This window comes from Jatropha curcas, chromosome 5 (genome assembly GCF_041381405.1).
Source record: "Jatropha curcas cultivar XTBG-Jc1 chromosome 5, XTBG_Jcur_1.0, whole genome shotgun sequence".
Taxonomy (NCBI): domain Eukaryota; kingdom Viridiplantae; phylum Streptophyta; class Magnoliopsida; order Malpighiales; family Euphorbiaceae; genus Jatropha; species Jatropha curcas.
The window spans coordinates 2,262,675-2,286,291 of NC_143155.1; the positions used below are offsets into that span (position 1 = coordinate 2,262,675).

General features: G+C 31.4%; 2 protein-coding genes and 2 non-coding genes across 5 annotated transcripts; all 4 read left to right on the forward strand.

Annotated features, from left to right (window-relative positions):
- The first annotated feature begins 6,070 nt into the window (after nt 1-6,070).
- On the forward strand, nt 6,071-12,378 carry LOC105637179 (transcription factor GAMYB). Of its 2 annotated transcripts, XM_089720964.1 has the most exons (4): nt 6,071-6,871; nt 7,473-7,836; nt 10,424-11,402; nt 11,858-12,378. In XM_089720964.1, exons 2-4 carry the CDS (start codon nt 7,495-7,497, stop codon nt 12,064-12,066), a joined length of 1,530 nt encoding a protein of 509 aa, XP_089577090.1. In that variant the 5' UTR covers nt 6,071-6,871; nt 7,473-7,494; the 3' UTR covers nt 12,067-12,378. The 2 variants fall into 2 exon arrangements, with proteins under 2 accessions (XP_089577090.1, XP_089577089.1); XM_089720963.1 differs by lacking the exon at nt 6,071-6,871 and having other exon boundaries at nt 7,454-7,836.
- A 3,703-nt stretch (nt 12,379-16,081) lies between these two features.
- On the forward strand, nt 16,082-17,369 carry LOC105637222 (C2H2-type zinc finger family protein). The gene has a single exon (XM_012220637.3). The coding sequence runs from the start codon at nt 16,082-16,084 to the stop codon at nt 17,309-17,311; it is 1,230 nt and encodes a 409-aa protein (XP_012076027.2). The 3' UTR covers nt 17,312-17,369.
- Nucleotides 17,370-22,474: 5,105 nt separating this feature from the next.
- On the forward strand, nt 22,475-22,547 carry TRNAA-AGC (transfer RNA alanine (anticodon AGC)). Its single transcript has one exon. It is a non-coding gene; the product is annotated as a tRNA-Ala (tRNA).
- A 125-nt stretch (nt 22,548-22,672) lies between these two features.
- On the forward strand, nt 22,673-22,745 carry TRNAA-AGC (transfer RNA alanine (anticodon AGC)). The gene has a single exon. It is a non-coding gene; the product is annotated as a tRNA-Ala (tRNA).
- Nucleotides 22,746-23,617: the final 872 nt, after the last annotated feature.

The following is a 23,617-nucleotide window of genomic DNA, read 5'->3' on the forward strand; positions in this document are numbered from 1 at the left end:
GATATCCACAAGCTGCTTAAATGTCAAATGCAAATTAAGAAGCCGGGTGGTGAGTGGGTATGGATAACCTTTAAGTATGAAAGTTTGTCTATATTTTGTTTTTTCTGTGGTTTCCTCGGGCACACAGATCGTTATTGCCCTAAACTTTTTGTGTATCCAAAAGTTAGCAAAGAACTACTTGCATATAGCCAATGGATGCGGGTGGAAAGTAGGAAGGTGACAAATGTTGGTGAAAAATGGTTGCTATCGGAAGCAACATTGATCGGTGGCCAGAGTGACTGGGAAGGGGTGGTCCCAATTGAAGCTGACCAAACAATTTTTTCGGCATTAGATTCTGCCAATAAAAGTCCTATTCTGGAAAATCATGCTATATTCTTGGTAGAGAAGGACGTTGTTTGTTTCGTGCATGGTAAGGAAAGTGGGCTGAGTGTATCGTTACATGAAGGCATGGTTGGAGATGCCCTAATAATCTTAGATCCAAAGCAACGTCGTATGGAAATGGAAAATCAGGTTAAGGAAGTTATTGTTGCAAACGGGTTAAAAAACTTGTTAGAGGCGGGTTTTGGTTCCCAGGCCTGCCTTTCCCAATGAGTACACTATGCTGGAACTGTCGTAGGCTTGGGAACCCATGCACAGTTAGAGAATTGAAGGACCTTATGTCTGCTAAATAGCCCAAAGTTGTGTTTTTAATAGACATTGTAGTTGGCTTTCATAAAGTAGATAAGGTGCGGTAGTTACTGGGCTTTGAAGGTATTTATGTTGTGTCTCCTGTGGGTCATAGTGGTGGTTTGGCCTTATTATCGAAGGATAGGGAGTGGGTTTCTCTCATTAGTTCTAGCATCCACCATATCAACGTTAGGCTTTCTATGATGGGGGTTAGTTCCTTCTGTTTCATTGGTTTTTATGGCCATCCAAATAGATGTCGATGACAAGAATCATGGCAACTTCTTGAGGATTTAAAAACAAAGTCTAGTTTGCCTCTAGTGGTTGCTGGGGATTTTAATGAACTTTTGTCTATATCCAAAAAACATGGGGCACGTGATCATCCTCTTTGGCTCATTCATAATTTTCGTGAACTATTGAAAGATGTGAGCTAATGGATATTAACTTTGTAGGTAATTGCTTCACGTGGGAACGAGGGAGAAACACATCGAATTGGGTGTGTGAGAGGTTGGACAAAGCACTGGTTTAGCAGGAGTGGAATAGAGCCTTTCCGGACGCTCGATTATTTCATCTTGAAGTTACCTCAAGCGATCACGTTCCTATTTTTCTCAATTTGGGAGTTAATGTGATTCAGTATGCTAGGCGCTCTTTCTATTTTGAAAACTCGTGACTAAAGGAGCTGGATATAGCAGAAGCAGTTAAAGAAGCATGGGTTCAAGGGGTGGGTTCCACTCTTGAGTATCAAATCGTTCAGTGTTGAATTTACCTAGCTAAGTGGGGGGAGAAGCGTCAGATTCTTTTCAAGCAGAAACTGCAGGACGCTAGATTCCAGATGGCAAGATTTCGCTACAAGATGGATCCAGTTTCAGTCCAATTATTTCGAATAGCCTCAGATGCTTACTTAGCTTTGCTCAAATAGCAAGAATATTATTGGCGGCAGCGTGCAAAACAACATTGGCTTCAAAAGGGGAACCAAAAAATAAAGTTTTTCATTCGTATGCTTCAGTTAGGCAAAAGAAAAATATGATAATAGAGTTGAAAGGGCCGGATGATAGGTGGCTGACTTGGGATACAAGCTAGACCAACATATTATTTCTTATTTTTCTACACTCTTTCATTCCGAGCAAGGAGATGTATTAACGGCTTTAGATTGTATGCCTCTAAAGTTGACTGAGATCTTGAAACCTTTTACTATGGCAGATATTAAGGCGAAAGTGAAGGGAATGAATCCAGATAAATTGGCTGGCTCGGATGGCCTGAACCCTGGCTTTTGCCCAGCATTTTGGCATATTGTCGATGAGGATATTAGTGAGGCGTGTCTTGCCTTTTTGAATGATAATGGTTGTTTTCCTGGTAATAATGAAACACACATTATTTTAATTTCGAAAAAAGGTAATCTTGAGACTGTTTCAGATTTGAGACCGATTTCGCTTTGTAATATGGTTGATAAGATTGTGAGTAAGGCCCTAGCTAACCGTATGCAATCTTGCTTATCTGATATTATTTCTAACTGTCAGAGTGCATTTATGCCTAGTAGAGCTATTACAAATAACATAACGATAGCCTACGAAATTATGAACTACTTGAAGCGAAAAACCAAAGGAAAACAGGTGAAGTGGCGTTGAAGACAGACATGTCTAAGGCCTATGACCTGGTAGAATGGAGTTTTTTACAACAACTCATGCTGAAAATCAATTTTGATGTGGTTTGGGTATCAAAGGTCATGAAATTGGTTATTACGGTTAGCTATCATATTGTTCATAATAGAGGATTGGCTCGGTTAGCTATCATACCTGTTTGATCCTGCTAAATAAGTTCAGGGACCAGATTGGCCTTTATTCCTAATTATAAAGATATTGTAAAGATTATGTAATTTACTCCCGAGGAGTGAGATGGGATGGAAGGAATCCATTCTCCCTTAACAAGAGATTTAGAGTTTGAGCCCTAGGTATGAAGTCCATTTAAACACTCAAGATGGAGTGCTTTGCCAACCCTTTGTGAGCATGCTTTGCCATCCCTTTGTGAGCGTGCCTGGTGCGAATTATGATTAGGTGCGCCAGTGTGGACTTGCCTGGCGTGAATGCAAATTAGGTGGGCCAATGGATTTCAGATACTGGGTGGTTAAAATAAAAAAAAAATACATATTTTAATTTGTTCATAAAATTTACCCGTCTTTTGAGTAATTTTCTAACAATTTATATAAATTTCCTTTGGATTAATTTGAAAATCCTTATAAATGGAGTTGTTAAATTCCCAAACAACATGAGTACATTTAAAAAAAAAAAAAAAATCTTATGTATAATTACACATTAAGAAATTGTGTAAATTTCATATATTTTTACATTATTTTGTATTGTATAGTGTAAATCTTTTGTATCGACTATATTTTAATTTTGAATTTTATTACATAATGTAGTAAACACAACACATATTTAAACCTTGATATTCAACCATTGTGTAGACAAGAAAAACTTTAATGTAGAACAAAAATTAAAACACTTACTTCTTTTGGTACAACAGTCAAAAAAAAACCTTGATATAACTAAAAAAAATAGTAATTATATATATATCTATATATATATATATATATATATATACATATATATATAACTTTTTAGTTACCAGTAGTTTTTTTGACGATTGCATGTTAATTATGCTTATCATATACTCATTTTTTACGCTCTTTTAATTTTTTGTATTCATATAATATTAAAATATAAGTTTTTGTTTAGATTAAAATAAATATAATTGGTTAATTTATATTAGACTTTGTCATACAAGCTACTTGTAACACAACTTCTTATATATTTAATTTATTTTTATATAATGAGAGTGGTCTCAAAATAAATTCCAACCTCATTCCTAAACCTAATCCTCAACCCCTAATTTATAAAAGCATATTCTTAAAACCCTATTAAATGACTAAATACATAGATTTGCCCCTTGAACTTTTAAAAAATAATACTATGGCTGCCACTTTGCAGGGATCAATTATGCACCTCAAATCCATAACTGTTACATCAATTCTACACCTCTCCATGTTGGCAGACGCGCGTGAATTACGCAAGCCCTGGCTAGGATAATTTAGTGGAAAATGAAACCCTTTTTAATTGAAAGTCATAAGGTTGTAGCCCAACTTTAAAGTCCTACAAAGTTGTTATAGTAACCTATCTCTTAGTTTGTGTAACTTAAATACTTCTTAAAATGTATATCTAAAGTCTCCATTTTTCGCTCTCTGTTCCTGTACAACAACTCTTTCCTTCTCAAAGATATCGCTGCTCCAAGACTCTCTCTATTATGTGAGTCCTTATTTCCTCAAAGTTCGAATTCTTATAAGATAAAAAAGTATGGATCAAATTCTTCCATGATTATTTCTGCAGTCTTTGATTATTAAACTACAGAAAGATCTAAAAATTGAGATAGATCTCTTTGTGTTTGAAAAATGAAAAGTATAAAACAATCCCAGTTTTTGGGCTTCTGAATTGGATTTTTCTGCAGCTTTGTTGTATGATTTTGTTTTGGTGATAGCTTTATATTTATTAATGGCAAGTTTTTGAGTGCGAATGGACTATTTTCAGCTACAATTTTCATTCAATTGAATATGTGATGAACTAACTATATTTGGTCTTTGAGAAAATGAAGGAAAATACTGAACTAAGGAGTAACCTTAGTCGATTGGCTTTATCTCCCTCAAAAAATTCACGAAAAAACAAAACTAAATACATTTTTTCTTGCACTTAAGTTATTCACATAGAGAGCAAGAGAAGAAGAAGAGGGAAAATAGTTGCAAAATAGAAGGAAAATTTAACAGTAAAAGCCAAGTTGGACAAAGTTTTTTCCACGTAGGTCGTAATAAATTCAATTAGCGCTCCTTTTGAGTGATTTTATCCATGCATTGGTCTGCCAGCATGGACAGGTGTAGGATTGATAAAAAAAATGAAATTGGGTCGCATAATTGGTTTTCCGTAAAGTTAGAGGTGCTATAGGGTTATTTTTTAAAAGTTCAGGGGGCAAATATATGTATTTGGCCTCTATTAGGTGGCCCAAAAAGAAATCAAGTCATCATTAAATTTATAATGGTAATCATTTTGGTTATAGTCGCAGTATTACTTACCCAGTGTATTAAAAAGAAGAATATATACACATACACATAAATTCTTGAAACTCCAAAAAGTAACCAAGAATAGAAATATATAGTTATAGTTATTTTTTCAGTTTCATAAACACTATTTTCTTTTAAATTAAACAGATTTAAAAGATAAGAGAAAAAATATTAAAAAAAAATTAAAAATACGTAATTATCAAGCAAAGGGGATATAAATCTTTACTAAATTAAAGTCATAGAAGTCAAAAATTAATTCAATAATGAAAAAAATAAAAAAAATAAAAAATTAATATTAAGAATAAAACTCGTTTCAGAACTCAACATACAATAAATTATATTAAAACATGACCAATTTAAATTTCAAAAATCAACCACTTCTTCGATTGAAAAGGTCATAATTTAATAAAAATTAATGTTGATGAAAAAAAAAACACTAAAGCCAAGTTAATATTTAAAAAATAAAATATAAAAAATTTCAAACTTCTCATTATCATATATCTTTATTAAAAATAAATTTTAAAAGATAAAACTTAAAATTTTGAAATTCTTAATTATCTATATGTATTTATTTTAAATATAATTTTATAAATTATATTCAATCAACTAATAAAATTAATTTTCTAAATGATTATGACTAACGCTATTCTAGATATTACAAATTTTATTAAGAGCAATATTGAAATATTCACAAATTTATATATAGTATAGATAGATGTTTACAAACTTCTTCTTAAATCCAATTTGTCTTTCTATGTTTATAAAAATCTTTCTAAATCAAATTTGTTTGAGAGTGTAGGAAGTGCAAACAAGCTGAGCCAAGCTTGAATTTACTAGGCTCAAAGCTCGGCTCCATAAAATTTAACTCTGTTTAAAACTCGACGAGTTTGAAAATTCTATATTCGAGATCGAGTTAAATTTAAAAAATTTTGAGCTCAAGATGCGAGTAAATCTAAAATAAATATTATATATGTATATATAAAAACTCAATAAAAATCGGTGAGCTTCCAAACTGAATATTATTAGACTCACACTGATTCGAGTTAAATTTTTTAAAATTATTTTTAAGCTCGAGCTCGAATAGCTCGTGAGTTCACTCGGCTGATTTATACCCGTGTTCAGCACTCTTGTATCCAAATTCTTATGCAAACCCGCGTGACACTGTACAATATGAATGTGGGCCCAGACTGCAGCACGACACGGCCTAGTGGACTCCTTTGCTTGTACGCGTGGACTCATTAATTTGTTTTTCTATTTTTAAACCCAAGCCCAAAATTAAAGTAAGATGGAATTTAATACAAAAATAAAATAAATAAATAAAAAAGCAAAAGAGAGAGAGTGAGAGAGAAGTATTAGCTGGTTTTCTCTCCTCTTCTGTCTCTCCTACATTTACTCCTCTGTTGCCATGTCTCTTCTCCAATTGAGTTAGGCTTCTCCTTTTTCAGTCTCTCATTTATTGTCATTATTTTTTTTTCAAATATCTTTGTATTATTGGTCTACAATTTCTCTCTCCTTTTTTTCATCTCATTCCTATCTCAGTTCAAAAAAAATCTAATTTCACACTGTCAAACTCCACTCTTTCTTCTTGGATCCTTCCTTTCCCTCTTCATTCTCCATGTATAAAGTACTTTCATGATATGGGTTTTACTTTGGTGGATCTGGGTATTATTATATTTATGTTTTTTGATTGGTTATGTTCTGGTTTTCATCAATAGCAACTCAAATGTGAAGCTCCGTCTTCAGTCAATGTGGAGTTTTATGGGTTTTATCAACCCGTATTTCTATTACCCATTTGTATTCTAATTATTATTGTTGTTTTTAGAATCTTGCTTAATCTGTTCTATTTTATCTCAATTTTTTTTTCAGTTTTCAATTGGGGTTTAAGGGTTTTGGCATTTTTTCCCTTTTCACTGATTAATATTGTCGATTTTTTATTGGCAATTTGGTATTTGTAATCTTGCTTTTTCATTGGCTGGTGCCTGGTGCCTGGTGGTATTAGATTTAGTGAGAGATCATAGGTTTTTCTCTGTTGAGGAAGTTGGGAATTATGGATGCCTCATTACTCCATTGAATTTGGCAACCTGCACAAGCTTTTACTCCATTCAGGTAATAATTCTGTCCAAATTCCAGTAAATTGTGATTTGAATTTCCGTTCTACTTTTGGTAATGGGAACTTACTGAAAATGGGAAGAAATGTAGAAAATCCTCTTATCAATTGAGTCTGGTTCTATTATTGACAAATCTTAAAAAAGTTCAGGAAAATGTAAAATTACCTGAGCAAGGTGCGCCCACAGAGATGATAAAACAATTGGATTTATGTAGTAGATCTTCGAAATTTGATTTAGCAATAGGTTCCATATGAATCCAACTAATGCACTGAAAGACTTCCAAGTTCCATAACTTGTAATTTAAGGGAATTCATGATGGTTCTATGGTTCTAGTGATCTTCAGCTTGGAATGTACTGCACCTTTAGTTACACATGCATTTTGTTTTTTCCAATTCTATGCATATGCATTTGTTGTATATCAAGTGCATTTATAAAGATTATTTCTTGCTACATTGACTTTTGGAGCTTTATCTTTGGCTTATAATTATCTTGAAATGCAAGTAGAGCACTCCATTCTCTTTTTTCTTAGTTGTACCCTATGTTATTTCACTTTTCTGATTTCAAATGAACTGCTTCACTTATGAGTTATCATAATTCAGTTTATTCAGGCATATTCAGCAGATGAAAAGAATGACAAATGGGGTTGAGGACAATAAAAGGTCAAAAGTCCGTCGGGAATCACCAGCGCTTGAAGAAGCTAGTAATGGTCCTTTGAAGAAGGGCCCATGGACTGCCGCAGAAGATGCAATTTTGGTGGATTATGTTACTAAGCATGGAGAGGGAAACTGGAATGCTGTCCAGAAGCACTCAGGGCTCTCCCGATGTGGAAAAAGCTGTCGCTTGCGATGGGCAAATCACCTAAGACCAGATTTAAAGAAGGGTGCATTCACTCCAGAGGAAGAGCGCCGCATAATTGAGCTCCATGCTAAGATGGGAAACAAATGGGCAAGAATGGCTGCAGAGGTTGGTAGCTTTAATCTTTTCATTAGTTTCTCTATATGCATGCCTTAACATCAAATTTTTATATCAAGTGGCAACGCACATGTGGGATAGGAATTTTTTTTATTTATTTCTTATTAATCTTACTCATTGCTTAAATAGTCTTGTAAAAATCTTGTGTGTCTGAATATTGTTGTGAAGCTATTAACTGCAATAATGTAGTTCAGGTCTTAAACTAATTTATATTAGCAAAATATACCAGCAATTTGTAATTAATGTTAACTTCACTTCTGGTTCTAACCACTGTTGTTAAAAGCGCAAGGGACATTGTCTAACATGCCACATGAACAAGTGCATGCTTATTGGACTAAGCTGCGTACTTTCGAGAGAAAGAATTTCCGCATGGAGCATTAGTAAGGTGCAACTGAATTATTAAAAAGAATGGTAAACAAAATAGTGATTCATTTGGTTTTTACCTCTAGAAGCTTTTGCAAGTATGTTTGACATGACGAGAAATCAAGTATAACCAATATGTTATGCATGTTCAACTCCTCTTGGACCAGTTGTAAAAAGAAAATGAAATTCTATATGCCTTAGCAAATGTGCATTGCTTTGAGGGGAAAACAGAGCGCCTTTCCTTGTTGCCTTCAATTACATGCCTCAAGCAGCTCTGGTGTACTTTTATCAAAACCGGTTAAAACTGATTTGAATTCTTGGTAACAATTCTGTAACGGCTTCTGCTGGTATTTTTTTTAATCTATGTTGTAACAATTTAAAACTGCAACTGAAGGTTTTACTGACATTGTTTGAGGTGAGAAAGAAAGGAAAGTCCCAAACATATTTATATATTTATGTGCATCCATGAGAGAGACGGAGAGAGGAAGAGCACTCTTACTATGGGGATTGTAGAGGGGAAAGACCTGAATAGTCTTGTCGTAGTGGGCAGCTAGTGGGGAGGACTAGAGATGCAGCACATCATGTTCATGAGAGTTTAAACGATGATATGTGATCTTATGATATCATATGACTTTTTTTTTTTTTTTTTTTTTTTTTTTGGTAAAGTTAAATGTATGATGAACATGATGTTGCTATTTAAGTGTGTTGGTTCTACTATGTTTTATTTATACTTTCTTACTTTTTTTATTTATGGTTGCCAGGATTCTTGAACTGTGTTCAACTAAAATATTCTATGTGATATTTTCTTTTGTGTAAACTATATTTTTATTGCTAACAATATTATTTTGTTTTGCATTTCAAGAACCTTGCTTTTTAGTTAGCTTTGGAAATCACTGTTGCTAATTTTCAGAATTAACATTGCAAATCATAATAGTTAGGAATGCAACTTCTATAATTCTATGCTTTTTCTCCACTTTGTTTTATTCCTTTGCAATAATGTGTCGTTTTCATCTTATTTATTTGCTCAATAGTATATATAGTATGCATGTCGATATCAACATTTTAACAAAATGCTTTTCATTTTAGAAATTATATTATGGTCTGAATGGATTTATAAGGTGTGGAATGGGAGGGATGCTTTCCCTTTTGCCATGGTAGTCAGAACATAAAATTCCCTCTTCATGCCCAAGATGATCAATTGGGGAAAAGGTTAATGCAGTTTATTCTTGATTCAATTTTGACAATGGGACTATTGCTTGAGATGAACTTTGTTCAGAATATTCATTAAAGAATGGTAGAGTTAGTTTCAGGTTATTATTTTAAGGTGTTGGATTGCTATGAGCAAAGACAGTGTTAAAGTGGAATTCTGAAAAATGGAATTCCTTTGATGTTATAAGCCAACTTGAGAGGAAGGAAGCTTTTTGTGTGCTAAGTTCGACTTTCTTTGAGGTATTTTATTTACTTATGATTTAGAGATTGAGAGACTGACAAGAAGCTCAGAAGTGGATTCTACTGATGATTTTAAAAACCAGTGGGGCATGTTTTGCTTTATAGATGAGCTAAACAGCTATAAAGGTTGTCATACCCATATATAGACGAGATACTTCTTAAATTGGACTGGGTCTCTGGAGGAAGATATTTAGGTTGACAAACATGTTTTCTTCCAAAGAAAAAACTTCTTTTTCCCCAGTCTTTTATCTGTTATCCTCCTTTTTTTTTTTTTTTTTTTTTTTTTTTTTTTTTTTTGCTGTGTAGAGGGAGAAATAGAAATTCGAAGAGGTGGGTGCTTCTGTGTTAGGAGATCAAGTGGTTGTAAAATTTACACTTCAGATATCTAGACTGCTATATTTTCTACATGCAAAAGATTGGTTTTTATCTTCATTTTTTATAAGATTTGGCTTCCCTTTAATTTTGAAGGAAGAAAGAATTGATATCTGTACCAGTGTATGACAAATTACTTAGTAGCAAACTGCAAGTAGCTTTTTTTAGAGGTCACTTTTCTTCTTAAAGAGATGCTGGACTAGAAATGTCTATAATTTTCTTCAGAATTAGCTCATAGTGCTCTATCTATGTTCTGGGAGAATAACATTTTTGAATGTTTGATTGCAAAACCTGCATAATTTTAGTTTTATATTGCAAGGATACTTTGCTTTGTTGAGAAGAAACAGTCTATCCCAAATCTTGTTGATCTATTTGAATTTTATGTCTTTTGTAGTTGCCTGGACGCACAGATAATGAGATAAAAAATTACTGGAATACAAGAATAAAGAGACTTCAGCGAGCTGGTTTACCAATTTATCCTCCTGAAGTGTGCCTGCAAGTATTAAATGGAAGTCAAGAAAGTCAGGACATGGGAACACTGCAAAGTACGGATACACATGGTTCTAATCTCATACAGAATGACCATTTTGAGATTCCAGAAGTGGAATTCAAGAATTTAGAACTCAACCGTGGACTTCTATCTTATTCACCGACAGTTCTTGATATTTCTCAAAGCAGTATGCTAAAACAAGGTGTAAGTCCTTCCCATAGTAATAACTTTATGTTCCCAGCGATGCATCCCGCGAAACGCCTTCGAGAATCAGAGACCATATTTCCTACTCTGGATTGTAGTGTCAGCAGTGGTCTTCCAGTATTCATTCAATCAACAGATCATTTTTCCGAGAAAATTGCTGATTCCTTTGGTGTATCTTCCCGATGTGTTCCTCATACTAATACTTATGGTCAGCCATCATTAGGTGTTCTTTCTGGCATTCATGCCCTATTAAATGACAATTCTTCTTCTTCTGAGCCCTTTTGTGGGCTTATGAAGTTAGAGCTCCCTTCACTCCAATATTCAGAAACTCAACAAGACAGTTGGGGAATGCCTGCTTCTCCATTGCCTTCACTTGAGTCTGTTGATACTTTGATTCAGTCTCCTCCAACTGAGCAGACAGATTGTCTTTCACCACGAAGTAGTGGTCTTTTGGAAGCAGTACTCTATGAGTCACATACTCTAAAAAGCTCAAGGAATTATTCAGGTCATCAAACTTCAGATAATTCCATTGTACCTGGCGATGTTGAGGATTGTTCTTTGAATCCCTGTGAAACAGAATGGGATATCCATGGTGATCCAAATTCTCCTTTGGGCCATTCTGTTGCATCAGTATTCAGTGCATGTACTCCTATCAGTGGAGGCTCATCAGATGAACCAGGTGAGAATATTAGCAATCCATTGGAGATGATGCATTTTGAGTATCTTTGTTTGGTATAAATGAACTCGAAATATAGAAATTATTTATGAATTGTTGGAATTTGGTTTAGTTCGATTAAATTCCATAGAGTTGAATTTGCGAGTGTAAAATGTGCATTTTCATTCATTCCAAACATGAAACATTAAAAATTGGAGATGATGCATTTTGAGTATCTTTGTTTGGTATAAATGAACTCGAAATATAGAAATTATTTATGAATTGTTGGAATTTGGTTTAGTTCGATTAAATTCCATAGAGTTGAATTTGCGAGTGTAAAATGTGCATTTTCATTCATTCCAAACATGAAACATTAAAAATTTTAAATCTGAATTCATTTATACAAAAGAAGACATTAATGTTGCAAGAATTTTCTGTGACCATTTTTATTAATGAACATTAACCTGTGTTTCTTGTAGGATATGATCTTAAACCTGAAACAGCCAATCAGGTTTCAACCCCTTACATTGAAGAGAAAGAAGTGCCTAATCATATCGACTTTACAAGACCAGATGCTTTACTAGGCTCAGGTTGGTTTGGGCTTACTGGTGTGTGTATTAAGGACCCACCCATTCGGACGGATGCTGTAGGGGCATCATTTGGTGATGATGTCGACAGCGAATGCTAGTAAGTCAGATGCTGAAAATTCTAATTTATTAGCTGTGATAAAGCATTGATATTTGTAACTCCAGTCACCTCGATAATCCTTTTCGGGACTATTGTTTGGAGTTGCTATTTCAAGATCTTGTGAACTATTGGTGATATAATATGCCTTGGGGATTTTCTTCATCACTTGTTCTGGTGGTACTTCTTGGATGATTTGGTATTATGAAATGTTACTGTGTGATGGAATATCAATAATCAATTCTTGCAATATAACCACAGTGCTTTGTGATGTCAAAACTTCATATTATGAACTTATTCTATATTCCTTTAATTACATCAACTCTGTCAAACAATTAATAATTTGCTCTTGGAATCCATATATATATATATATATATATATATATATATATATATATTAGAAGTACCATATTAGATTCTCAATTTTGCTTTCATTTCTTTTTCTTTTTTTTTTTTTTTTTCGAAAAAAAATTTCCATCACTGTTTATCCATTTATGGATATTAAGCTATCTTTTGGAGACAAAATTTTCATTTCAGGTTTTCTTTATGAGTGACTGCTTCAAGCAGCAATGGCGGAGCCACCATGGGGGAAAAGGGGGTTATCGCCTGTATTGAATAAATTCAAATAAATCGAATGAATATGAAATTGGTTCGGTTCAATCTGTTCTATAATTGGTATAATTTCATTTGGATAGCGATATTTTCAGAGCGCATTTTGTTAAATCTGGAGCTGAGAATTTATTTATGGCACTATTTTGACTTTATTACCCTTAAAAAGATATTTTTAATATTAAAACTCCTTCGTTGAATACTTGATTAATAAATACATTGAACTCGATTCCTACCACATGATTGCCCATCATTTGTTTGATTTAAAGCCCTATGAAAAACAATGAAAGCGAGATCATACCTTGGAAGGACATTCTTGTAACTTTGAAGAAGCCATAGCAAAAATGGAAAAAAATAAAAATAAAAAGTAGAAATAGGTACACATTAGAAGAGAGAATTCGAGATTCAATTCAATGGTGGCATAGCCATAAAGAAGCATACTTGAGGTTGGGAATGTTAACACAGAAGTAAAAACAAGAAACATAATGCGATAGTTGAACGTTAATCTCTGACTTAAATTATAAGGGTACTTGAGTCAAAATTTTCATTAAAAAATTTTCAGATTTAACGAAATTCGCTCTGGAAAGATATTACCCTTTCATTTTTATATAAAAAAATAGTTAAAATTGAACCAAATTGAATTGGATTAAACGGATTTATTTCAATTACATATATTATTTGATTCAGCTGGATTGATTCAATTTTGAATCGAATCGGCTGACTGTTGCATGCCCATGCCCTCTTATAATCTTATGTCTTTAGGAAATTTAGGAAAATTACATATTCCCCAATTCCTCGGCTCAAAAATCGAAATTATGCTTTAATTGTTATACATTTTATTTTAGCATATTATTTATTTTTTTACATTCAAAATCTTTTTTTTTTCTCTTCAGAAATAATTTATTAAAAAAATCTTTAATTTGCCAGTAATTAGGTTAGTAGAACTCCAGCGTAATCTCCTTTTCCATTTAAAAAGTTACCAATTTATAACTAATCAAATATTGCTTTTTTTTATTTTTTTATTTTTTGAAGGAATCAAATATTGCTTTCTGCAGGAATTAATTTGTTTGTTTATATAAGTTGTAGCTCCACCACCATTTCCACCACTATACAGAAGCAAAAATTACAGTTTGATTCAAACAAAAAAAAAAATTAAACTGCAATTTAAAGAATTAAATTAAATGCTGGATGTTAAACTAATTTAATATAAATTTTAAATTGTTTTATTATTTATATAAAAAAGAATAAATGTCAACGTGTTTAGCTGGACCAAAAGGTCAGATTTGACCTTTTGAGCCAATTTAGCTCTTAAACTTATATAAAATGATTAAAAATATCCGATTTCACTTTGTAGACCAATTTAACTTTTTAACTTGTTTTAATTTTTATAAATTAATAATCGAGTTAGTTTAACATGACTGACTTTTTATTCATTCTTGTCTTATACTAAAAACACTCAGATTAAACTTTTCCAACACTTATGAATATAAATTCAAAATTCATTACAACATCACTTCTTGTAATATAATAAATTTATAAATATGAATTTTAATTTTAATTTATTTAATATGAAAAATACATAGATTTCATAAGTGATAACCCAATAATAGAGATTAATATTAAAATGTTCAAATTAATACATATTTATAAACTCAAAACCATCAATCAATGTAAAAAGAAAGATACAATATACTTCATATATTATTTTCCTATATTTTATAATTAATTAATATTTTAATAAATTAATTAGCTCAATCCCAACTATAATTTTAATAAATGTATATATAATGATTTTCACATTATAAGTACAATGAAAAATTAGAGATTAAATTGACTCAAAATGTCAAATATGATTTTTATTAATCATTTTACATAAATTTAGGGACTAAATTGGCCTAAAAACTGAAATTAATTCTTTTTAATCATTTTATATAAGTTTAAGGGTTAAATTGACCCAAATAATGTTTTTGATCCTACCAAATAAATTCAGTACAGATCCGCGTTTGTTCCATAAAAAAAAAAAAAAAGATAGATTAACTGTTGGGATTCTTTTTGGTTGGAAGTTACCATAAACACATTAGGACTTTATTGTAATTACTAATTGCAACAAAATTAAGATAAACTTTTTGAATAAAAATGGAATTGTTTAACATACATAGAAATAAATTTATGTTGACATACCCATGATGTTTCATCGTGTAATGGTTGAAATGCACTAAAATCGGTGATTATAGAATTAACACCAAATTAAATTTAATGTTATTTTCATTTACAAAACCAAGAATAATACAAATTTAGACATAATGTGTATGTATAAATTTATACGTAAGAAACTCATTCCAAAGAATGTCAAGTGATAAATTTACTTTTTACTTTTCGCGAAAAATTTTATGTCACTCTCGACTTTTACTTTGATCAATTAAATATTTAAATTTATCCAATTACACTTATCAAATAATTTAACTTATAAAATCATTTAAAATGTAAAAATTATTAATCTAGAAATTGTATATCATATCCATATTTACATATAAAAGTTAAAAATCATGAAAATTTTTAATTTTAGAACCACAATGAATCCTCAAAAACCTTTTGCAAAAAATAAATGGCTAAATTTATAATTAGCTTCCAAAAAATATAACTGGCTTCATCCTAATAACTCTCTTTGCCTTGAAAGGAAAAAAAAAAAAAAAAAAAAAAAAAGAAAAAGAAAAAACTCTTCCCTATTAACTGAAGAAAAACCTTTTAAACTTAAAATTGTATATTTGTACGGTTAATTCCTGTTTAATCAATCAAAAAATATACTAATTAGTAGTATTAGTATATACTAATACTAATTTATTTCACAAGCAAACCATTTTTTTCTTGGTAATCATGAGAAAAATTACGTGTAATTAATTCTATTTTTTGTAATAAATCAAAATAATTTTTATAAATTGAACTAATTTTATTTCATTATCTTTTAGCTTATTAAACAAGCTCCTACAAAGTCTAGGGTAATTAAAATTGTTTAAAAGAAAAGAATTTATTGATAATATATTTGGTTTTTTTTTCCTTTTTTATTTCTGAAAAAATGTGAATACATAGAGACAAATATATGGAAAATGAAACGAAGAGTTCTAATGTCGAATGGTTTCCAAGGAAAGACTTTCATTCACTTGTCATTGAAGAATCAAAGGCAAGTCTTCTCAGATCTGTTATTGTTTTTGGAAATCTAATAAGGACTAACCCTTTTTTTCTGAGATCTTTTCTTCCCTCAAATCTCATAATATTTCCCTATCCAATCCAATCCAAGAACTTCCTTTCTTCTTTCCCGGTAATATAGACATCCTTCCTTTCTTCTCTCTTCATCTTTCTTCCTTTCTTTCTCTCTTTCACTGCTAACCTTGAACCCTAATCTTTCAAATCTCATGGACAACAGCAGCAATCATAACCCTCCAATGGAAGATTCTTCTTCCAAAAACAAACTTTGTATAAAAATCAAGATGCCCACAACCGCCGCTGCCACCACTGAAGCTCAAGGAGATGGTGGCAGTGGTGGAGGAGATGATTTCCAGCAACTTAAACCTGGGCAACTTGGATACCGTGTGTGTGAATTTTGTGGTAAGAAGTTCGACAATGGTAAGGCTTGGGGTGGCCATAAAAGACATCATCTAAAGATTTTGAAGAATAATAGTAAAAGAAATCAAGAAGTAAAGACTAATATCCAGAAACACAAAAATGACGGCGGCGTAGTTGAGGACGGTGGCTCTAAGATTGTTGGGAGGTGTAATGTGATTAAAGCTGGTGATGTAAGAATGAGTAGCGATGGGAAACCAACTTGTTGTTTATGTGGGGAAGTCTTTGATTTTTATCATTCTTTGTTTGGTCATATGAGATTCCATCCTGATAGGGACTGGAAAGGAATTAATCGTCCTTCCTCTTCTTCCGGTATTGATCAGATCTATTCAGCCTCCGTGTCCACGGCTAAGGAGAATTCTGATAATAGTATTGATTTGTTGAGTTCTTTGTCAGGTTGGAGTAGGAGAGACAAGAGAGGCCGGAGTTGTTTATCTGATCTTATTCCTCAGGCAGCTCAGAGTCTATTGACATTGGCACGTGATATTACTACACAAGAATCCGCCGGTCACCAACAGGAGGGTAGTGGGTCTGCAACTAAATCCTTCAGGAGGGTTCTTGAGTCTGATAAAAAATTAGGGTTTGATTCAAATCAGAATTATGGGTTATTAGTAAACCATAAAAACAAGAAAATGAAACTGGAGAATGAAGAAGTAGATGGAAACGATGGCGTGGTGGCCGATGAAATTCCAGAATCAGAAGCTGAAGAAGAAGAAGAAGATGATGATGATGACCAAGTAAGATCTCCAATGGAAAATATTTTTCAATGTGATATTTGTGAGAAAACATATCCTACAGGTCAAGCATTGGGCGGTCATAAGAGGTCGCATTGGAAAGCACCAGCAAAAGGTTTACCAAATGAAGATGCTAATCATTCTTCTGCAAGTAATTTTGCTTTTAATACTCCTTCATCCTGTGGAAAACCAGAAGGTATTCAAGCTACCCATGGAATGTTAAACATTGATCTAAATAAGCCTTATGTTATGCAAGAAGATGGAGAAGAAAGCTTTAGTGATGATTGATTGATCATTGATCTACAAATTGATCTACCCCTTTATTAATTCAGTTATAGTAATTTCATTCCAGTTTTTTTTTTTTTTTTTTTTTTTTTTTTTTTTTTTTTTTTGGTAGTATTTTGATTATTTTTCTGAGTCAAGAAACGCACTGTTAGACTAAACCTGTGAATGTAATTTCAATATAGAATTTAAAGTTTTTCAACATTTTACCAAAAGAATTCAATTATGATTGAATTTGCTACTATCATGCTGAATCCGATTATGCAACTTGATATATTTAATTTTAAGTTTTTTGCTTTGTACCAAAAAAATAAATTGTCAATTATGGCTGAGGTTTTTATGATTTATATTGATATCTGTTATCCAACTCTTAAGTGGAAGCTGTAACTCTAATTGTAAATGAGCTGAGCTGAACTTGAACCTGTCAGGCTTGAAATTCAACGAGCCTAAAAATTTTAGGCTCGGACTCGATTCAAGCCGAGCCTTTTCGAACTTTTAGGCTCGTTGAGTTTCAAGCCGAGCCTTTTCGAACTTTTTTCAAGCCGAACTTTGCTCGGGAGCCAGCTCGGCTCGTTTACACCCATACTTTTAAATAGCTACCAAAAATGCTTTTAAATACTTAATTACTTGCTAAACAGTTAACCAAAGGCAGTTAATTGCTATCAAATATGCTACAGTTAATTGCTACCAAATACGCTACAGACAGTAAACAGTTAATAGTTATCAAAATAATATAGGCCTGTAATGTTTTCTCACATGTGCATGATTAGAAAAGCTGGGGGTGGCAAGAATGCACTGCAAGAAGTGAAAGGATTTGCTATACTCAAGCAAAAGCTCATACATGTAAATATTGGGAATTTGTTTTGCAATAATGAATTATGAGCTCTTGCCATTTTTTAAGGTTTTCACCTCTAGAAATCATTTGATCATGATGAAAATAGTTTTTCAATTGTAATTTAGATAAGTGAGATTATCATTAATTATTGATCTCTCATGACTTCTGGATGGACTAATTAACTTTAACAACTAGACTAAGGTACCTGTTATTAATTGATATTCTTGAACTTCTGAAAGTTGATAAAATTCCCAAGAACAGGATAAACACAAATAAAGATAAGAGATGACACTTCATTTCTCTTTTTTCACTCCCACATAAAATTAAAAAACATCATATATACCCAAGTAAAACCCTCTTTTTTTTTTTTTTTTTCTTTCTTAGCTGAATCTAAAACAAAAGAAAATAGGCGGTCTAACTACTTTAAATTTGACTCCTTAAGTGGAATCAATTTAGATATTGTCTAACTTGTACAAACTAGCGAATTTAAATGGAATTTGAATATATAATTTATCTTTTTTGAACTAAAATATATATGTAGAAAATTCTTTTATTACTTTTTTTGGAAGAAATTTTTTATTACTTATTTTTTTTTATGATTTTTAGGATAAAATGTGTAATTTTAATTATTTATTAAATAATATTTAGTAAGTATATTTACATAGAACATTATGCTGACCAATCCAAATTTTAAGCTTTGTTGTAATTATACTTTTTTTTTTCTTTATGTATATATAAAATTGTAACTATAATTTACTTTAGAAAAAATAATATTCCCTCCGTCCCATTTTTTTTGCTTGTTTTTTTTTTTGGAATGTTCCAAAATGTTTGCAAGATTTCTAAATTTATATATTTAAATAATTATTTTTTTCATAATAATTTTTATGATTATTCATTAACCGGAGGACTTTTATTGATATCTTAATGAGTCAAGGTAAAAAAAAGGTAAATAATTTTTATTAATTAAAATTTTAATATGCGTGTTTTATCAAATTATACAAATAAAATAGGACGGAGAAAATATTATTTTATTCTCTTTATTTGTCCCTTGCTTCATCCCTTTATCCCCCAACCGGTCACCAGTAGAGTCATTTTTCCCATCTGATCATCACCAACTTCATATGGATAACCTTGTTGGGATCAATGGTGTCCTTCCTTCCCCACCACCGGGATAACAATTTAAGACAATTTAAGCAAAAGCACAATTTAGGACATACACGGTAATAACTTTTCATGTAACTTCTCAGTTATTTATATAATTCGTAATATAATATTTATATTAGTTTTTAGGATATGAGAAAACTGGTTATAAAACATTATTTCTTTTAACGTTTAATAAAAAGTAAATAAATAACTCACAGCTACTAGGTCATTCATCCTCTGAAGCTCCACTTTGACCATGTGGCATTGGTTGTTAATCGTTAAGTAAAAATAAAGCTGGTTTCGTAGTTGTTAGTTATCTAGTAGAAAAAAAAAAAATTTATATGCTCAATATGAAAAGATAAATATTCTTTGTTTTTAATCTCTCTCCTTTTCTCTTCTCTTCTCTACCCATTCATGGCGTATTCTATTTCTCTTTCTTTTCCTCCATTCATCATTTTCTCTTCTCCTCTCTACCCATTCATGGCGTATTCTATTTCTCTTTCTTTTCCTCCATTCACCATCTTCACTTCCACATGAGTTAATTAATAGAAATCCATTATAATCATTGCCAAAAACTTTCTGTTTTTCAAATCTCAAAATCTACCATGGAAATCCAATCAAAGTTGGCAAATACACCTCAACGTCTCCTTAGTTGCTATCACCAAATCCTCACCGCTAAAATGACCAAAACCAAACTAAATTTTTGAAAATGAACCAAATTGAATCCATCGATTCATTGATTCGGTCAGGTTTACCATATTTTGCGCAGCATAAGTTGCATGTTTACGAAATTTTGGGCATCCAAAATGGGAAACAAAAGTAGTAATGACAGGCAATTCTAAGACATGTAATAATCCTAAAATGGGAAGTTTTCTGATGAGATTTTGAGGTGTCAAATATTAGGTTTACAGTGTAATAGAAGTGCGAAGATATTTCTATTTCTTTGCGTTGACAAGATAATCTTGACACACTGATTCTATCAAATCAAGAACTCCTTAGATAATCTGGACTAGCAATGTAGAAATATGGCAGAATACATAAATTGATCTTTAAATTTTTTTTTTTTTTTTTACTTTAATATTGTGGTATTCTCACCTTTTAATTTGATTAATCAAATACTTCAATTTATAAAATTACATCTATTAAACACTTTAAATTTTTAAAAATTTTATTCAACACCTCAACTTATAAAATTAGATCAATTAAATGGTTGAAAATATGAAAAGTAGTGTTTAGAAAATTGTGGTAACCAGACATCAAATTAATGTTTAATATTTAAAAGAAAAACCTTAGAAATTATTATCGTTAGTGTAGAAAAGCATGTAACATTATCGAAATTCATAATTTTAGAGGCACATTAGGTCTCTATCAAAGTTGGTGCCTTGATGGTGCAACAAAGTTAAATTAACAAGGTTCAAAGACGAATACTTTAACTATGGTTATATTCTGCAACAGTTTTTTAAATAGCTTTCATTGTTTTGACCGTTCAAAACGCTAAGGCTATTTTTTACAATGTTCGGTAACGTAATATTTGAAATAATTTTTAAAGATTAAAGTAGTATTTTATAAAAAATTAATCCATATAACATTTAGCTTTTAGCGTTTTACGCAAAACTACTAAAATAACTAACAACTATCAAAATAACTAATTTTGCGAAACACATCCTATGTATAACTTTGTTACATCAGTATTGCACTTCCCATGTTTAATGAATTTTTGCTTCAACATGGTTACAACTTACTTCCTTTTTGTCCATTTTATGAGTTATAATTAACTCTTCCTCTCTTTCCATTTCAGTGCTAAAAAATGAGTTTCAAATATTAAACTATCAATATTGTTATTTAGTTAATTTTGCTCTTATGAAGTTTCATCATTAATAATTCGAAAGTCCAACTATTACTATATTTGATTCAAGAGATTTTTTTTGGTTTCAACACCGACTAATCTGGATTCACGCTGGGCAAACCCACAAAAAGGGCAAAGCCCTCCCTCCCGAGTGTTAAAAAGAACTCCATGCACAGGGTTCAGATTTGAGACCTCTGGTTAAGGGAAAAGAGATTTATTTCATCCCATCTCACCCTTTCGGAGTTGATTCAAGAGATATTGAATATATGTAAAATAATAATAATAATAATAATTCATAACTTTGACATAAATATATCATTTGATACAATAAAAAATAAGAAAAACTCACAAGTTATTCAAAATTCCCTCCTGAATCAAGATCCAATCTCTCATTTGATGTATTATTTTACCAAGTTTTTAGTTTTAATAAACAAGGGCAGATTATATGGATTTCAAAATTCTCCATCCAAACATTATTTAGGATATATTAATGATGATTGATGATACCTAAAAGGCTAAAACACAAAAAAGGAAAAATGATGATTTAAGATATGTGATATGAAGATATCATCTAGTCTAGTCTAGGTAATAAAGCATATGCCTCAATATTTTCTCATCTCAGCTGACTTCAAGGTGTATTAATTATAACTAGTGGTCTTCCCCTGCTTTGGATATTTACAGATATTATATGATATTTAAAATTAAAACTATTTTTTTTTTATATAATTAATAATCATTTTCAAGAATCTTAATATTCAATATGTTATACTCCATCCGTTCTATTTTATTTGCTTGTTATTCTTTTTTTAGATCTCTAAAATCTTTGCAAGATTTTTAAATTTATACATGTAAACAATTAGTTTTCTCGTAATAACCTTTATGATCGTTAAAAACCGAATATACTCCATAATTTCATCCTCATCACCAGGGCTGAAGCTAAGATTTATAAAGAAGAGGGGCAATCTAATATAAAATTTATTAAGAGAATATAATAAAAAAATAGAGGGGGCAAAAGGATAAAGTGTCTTAAAAATTCTTATAGGCCATTGTTCATACCTCTCTGTTCATTAAGCTCAATATTAATGATATTGTTTTCTTGTTTTTTTTATTGGAGGTAAAGAGGAAGTGAACGTTTTTACAATATTATTGATATTATCAATTTCAAAATAAATATAGGGATGTAGCTCAGATGGTGAGAGCTATAGGGATTGATACCTTGTATTTTCAGTTTTATTTATTTTTATTTTTTATGTATTTCATGTTGTTTATACCCGTATTTAATAGGGAAGATATATCTAACGTTATTGTATTGCATATAAAATATTAAAAAACTTTAAAATATATAGGGGATGTAGCTCAGATGGTAGAGCGCTCGCTTAGCATGCGAGAGGTACGGGGATCGATACCCCGCATCTCCATGTTTATTTATTTTTATTTTTTAAGTATTTCTCGTTGTTTATACCCCTATTTAATAGGAAAGGTTTTTAAAAATATAAAAACTTATTTGAATAAAGTAGAACATATAAAAAAATTAAAAGATACAGGGGATGTAGCTCAGATGGTAGAGCGCTCGCTTAGCATGCGAGAGGTACGGGGATCGATACCCTGCATCTCCATTTTTATTTATTTTTATTTTTTAAGTATTTCTAGGGGTGGCCACTGTTTCGGAACCGAACCGAAAAGTTCCGGTTTGGAACCGAACGGTTCCGGTACGGTGACCAAACCGACGGTTCCAATTGGTTTTCCGGCGAATCGCATAACCGGTTTTTAAAAAAAAAAATACTTGAACATAAAAAATAAAAAAATACACCTAAAAAATAAAAAAATACTTCAATTAAATTTATTTTTTTAAAGACTTGAACATAATTATTTTTTAAAAAAAAATTTTCAACTGAATTTATTTTTTGTTTAAAAAATTTTGAACATAATTTAAAAAAAAAAAAAAAGCTTGAACTTAATTTTTTTTTTGAAAAAAAAAAAAAATTAAGTTGCCTACGTATCCTCTTGGGGTTTAGAGGAATCAAAGCCCACGTAGTTCTTACTTACCTTATACTAATTTCACCCCTTTTACCTTAATCGCTATTTGCACCACCAGTTGATGTTCCCGTCGAGGATCCATCGTATAAATCATAAATCTTCATTTTCTTTTGGATTTTCTTGTGCTCTTAGTTCGGCTTGCTCCAATCATCCACGCATGATTGTGCTTTTAATGAATCGGGTATCATACGAGATCGTGTTTCATCAAGTATGTTTCCTCCTTGACTAAAAGCTTGTTTAACCGCAACAGTGGAGACCGAAGCTGCTAAAACTTGTTTTGCAATTAAAGAAAGAATTAGAAAAGTATTTGCGTGATGACTCCACCAATATAAAATTTGAAAATCAGTATCTGCATAATTATCACCAAACTCAAAAGAAGTGGTTAGATAATTATCAAATTCAGAAAAAGAATTGGATTTCCTTGTTCTTTTTTGTCTTTGAAGTAAAACTT

What these genes read in the sequence shown, in the direction of transcription:
- LOC105637179 (XM_089720964.1), top strand. Translation starts at nt 7,495, where the DNA reads ATGAAAAGAATGACAAATGGGGTTGAGGACAATAAAAGGTCAAAAGTC. An exon ending in GGGCAAGAATGGCTGCAGAG is followed by an intron (nt 7,837 to 10,423) that starts GTTGGTAGCTTT and finishes TGTCTTTTGTAG; the next exon opens with TTGCCTGGACGCACAGATAA. An exon ending in AGGCTCATCAGATGAACCAG is followed by an intron (nt 11,403 to 11,857) that starts GTGAGAATATTA and finishes TGTTTCTTGTAG; the next exon opens with GATATGATCTTAAACCTGAA.
- LOC105637222 (XM_012220637.3), top strand. Translation starts at nt 16,082, where the DNA reads ATGGACAACAGCAGCAATCATAACCCTCCAATGGAAGATTCTTCTTCC.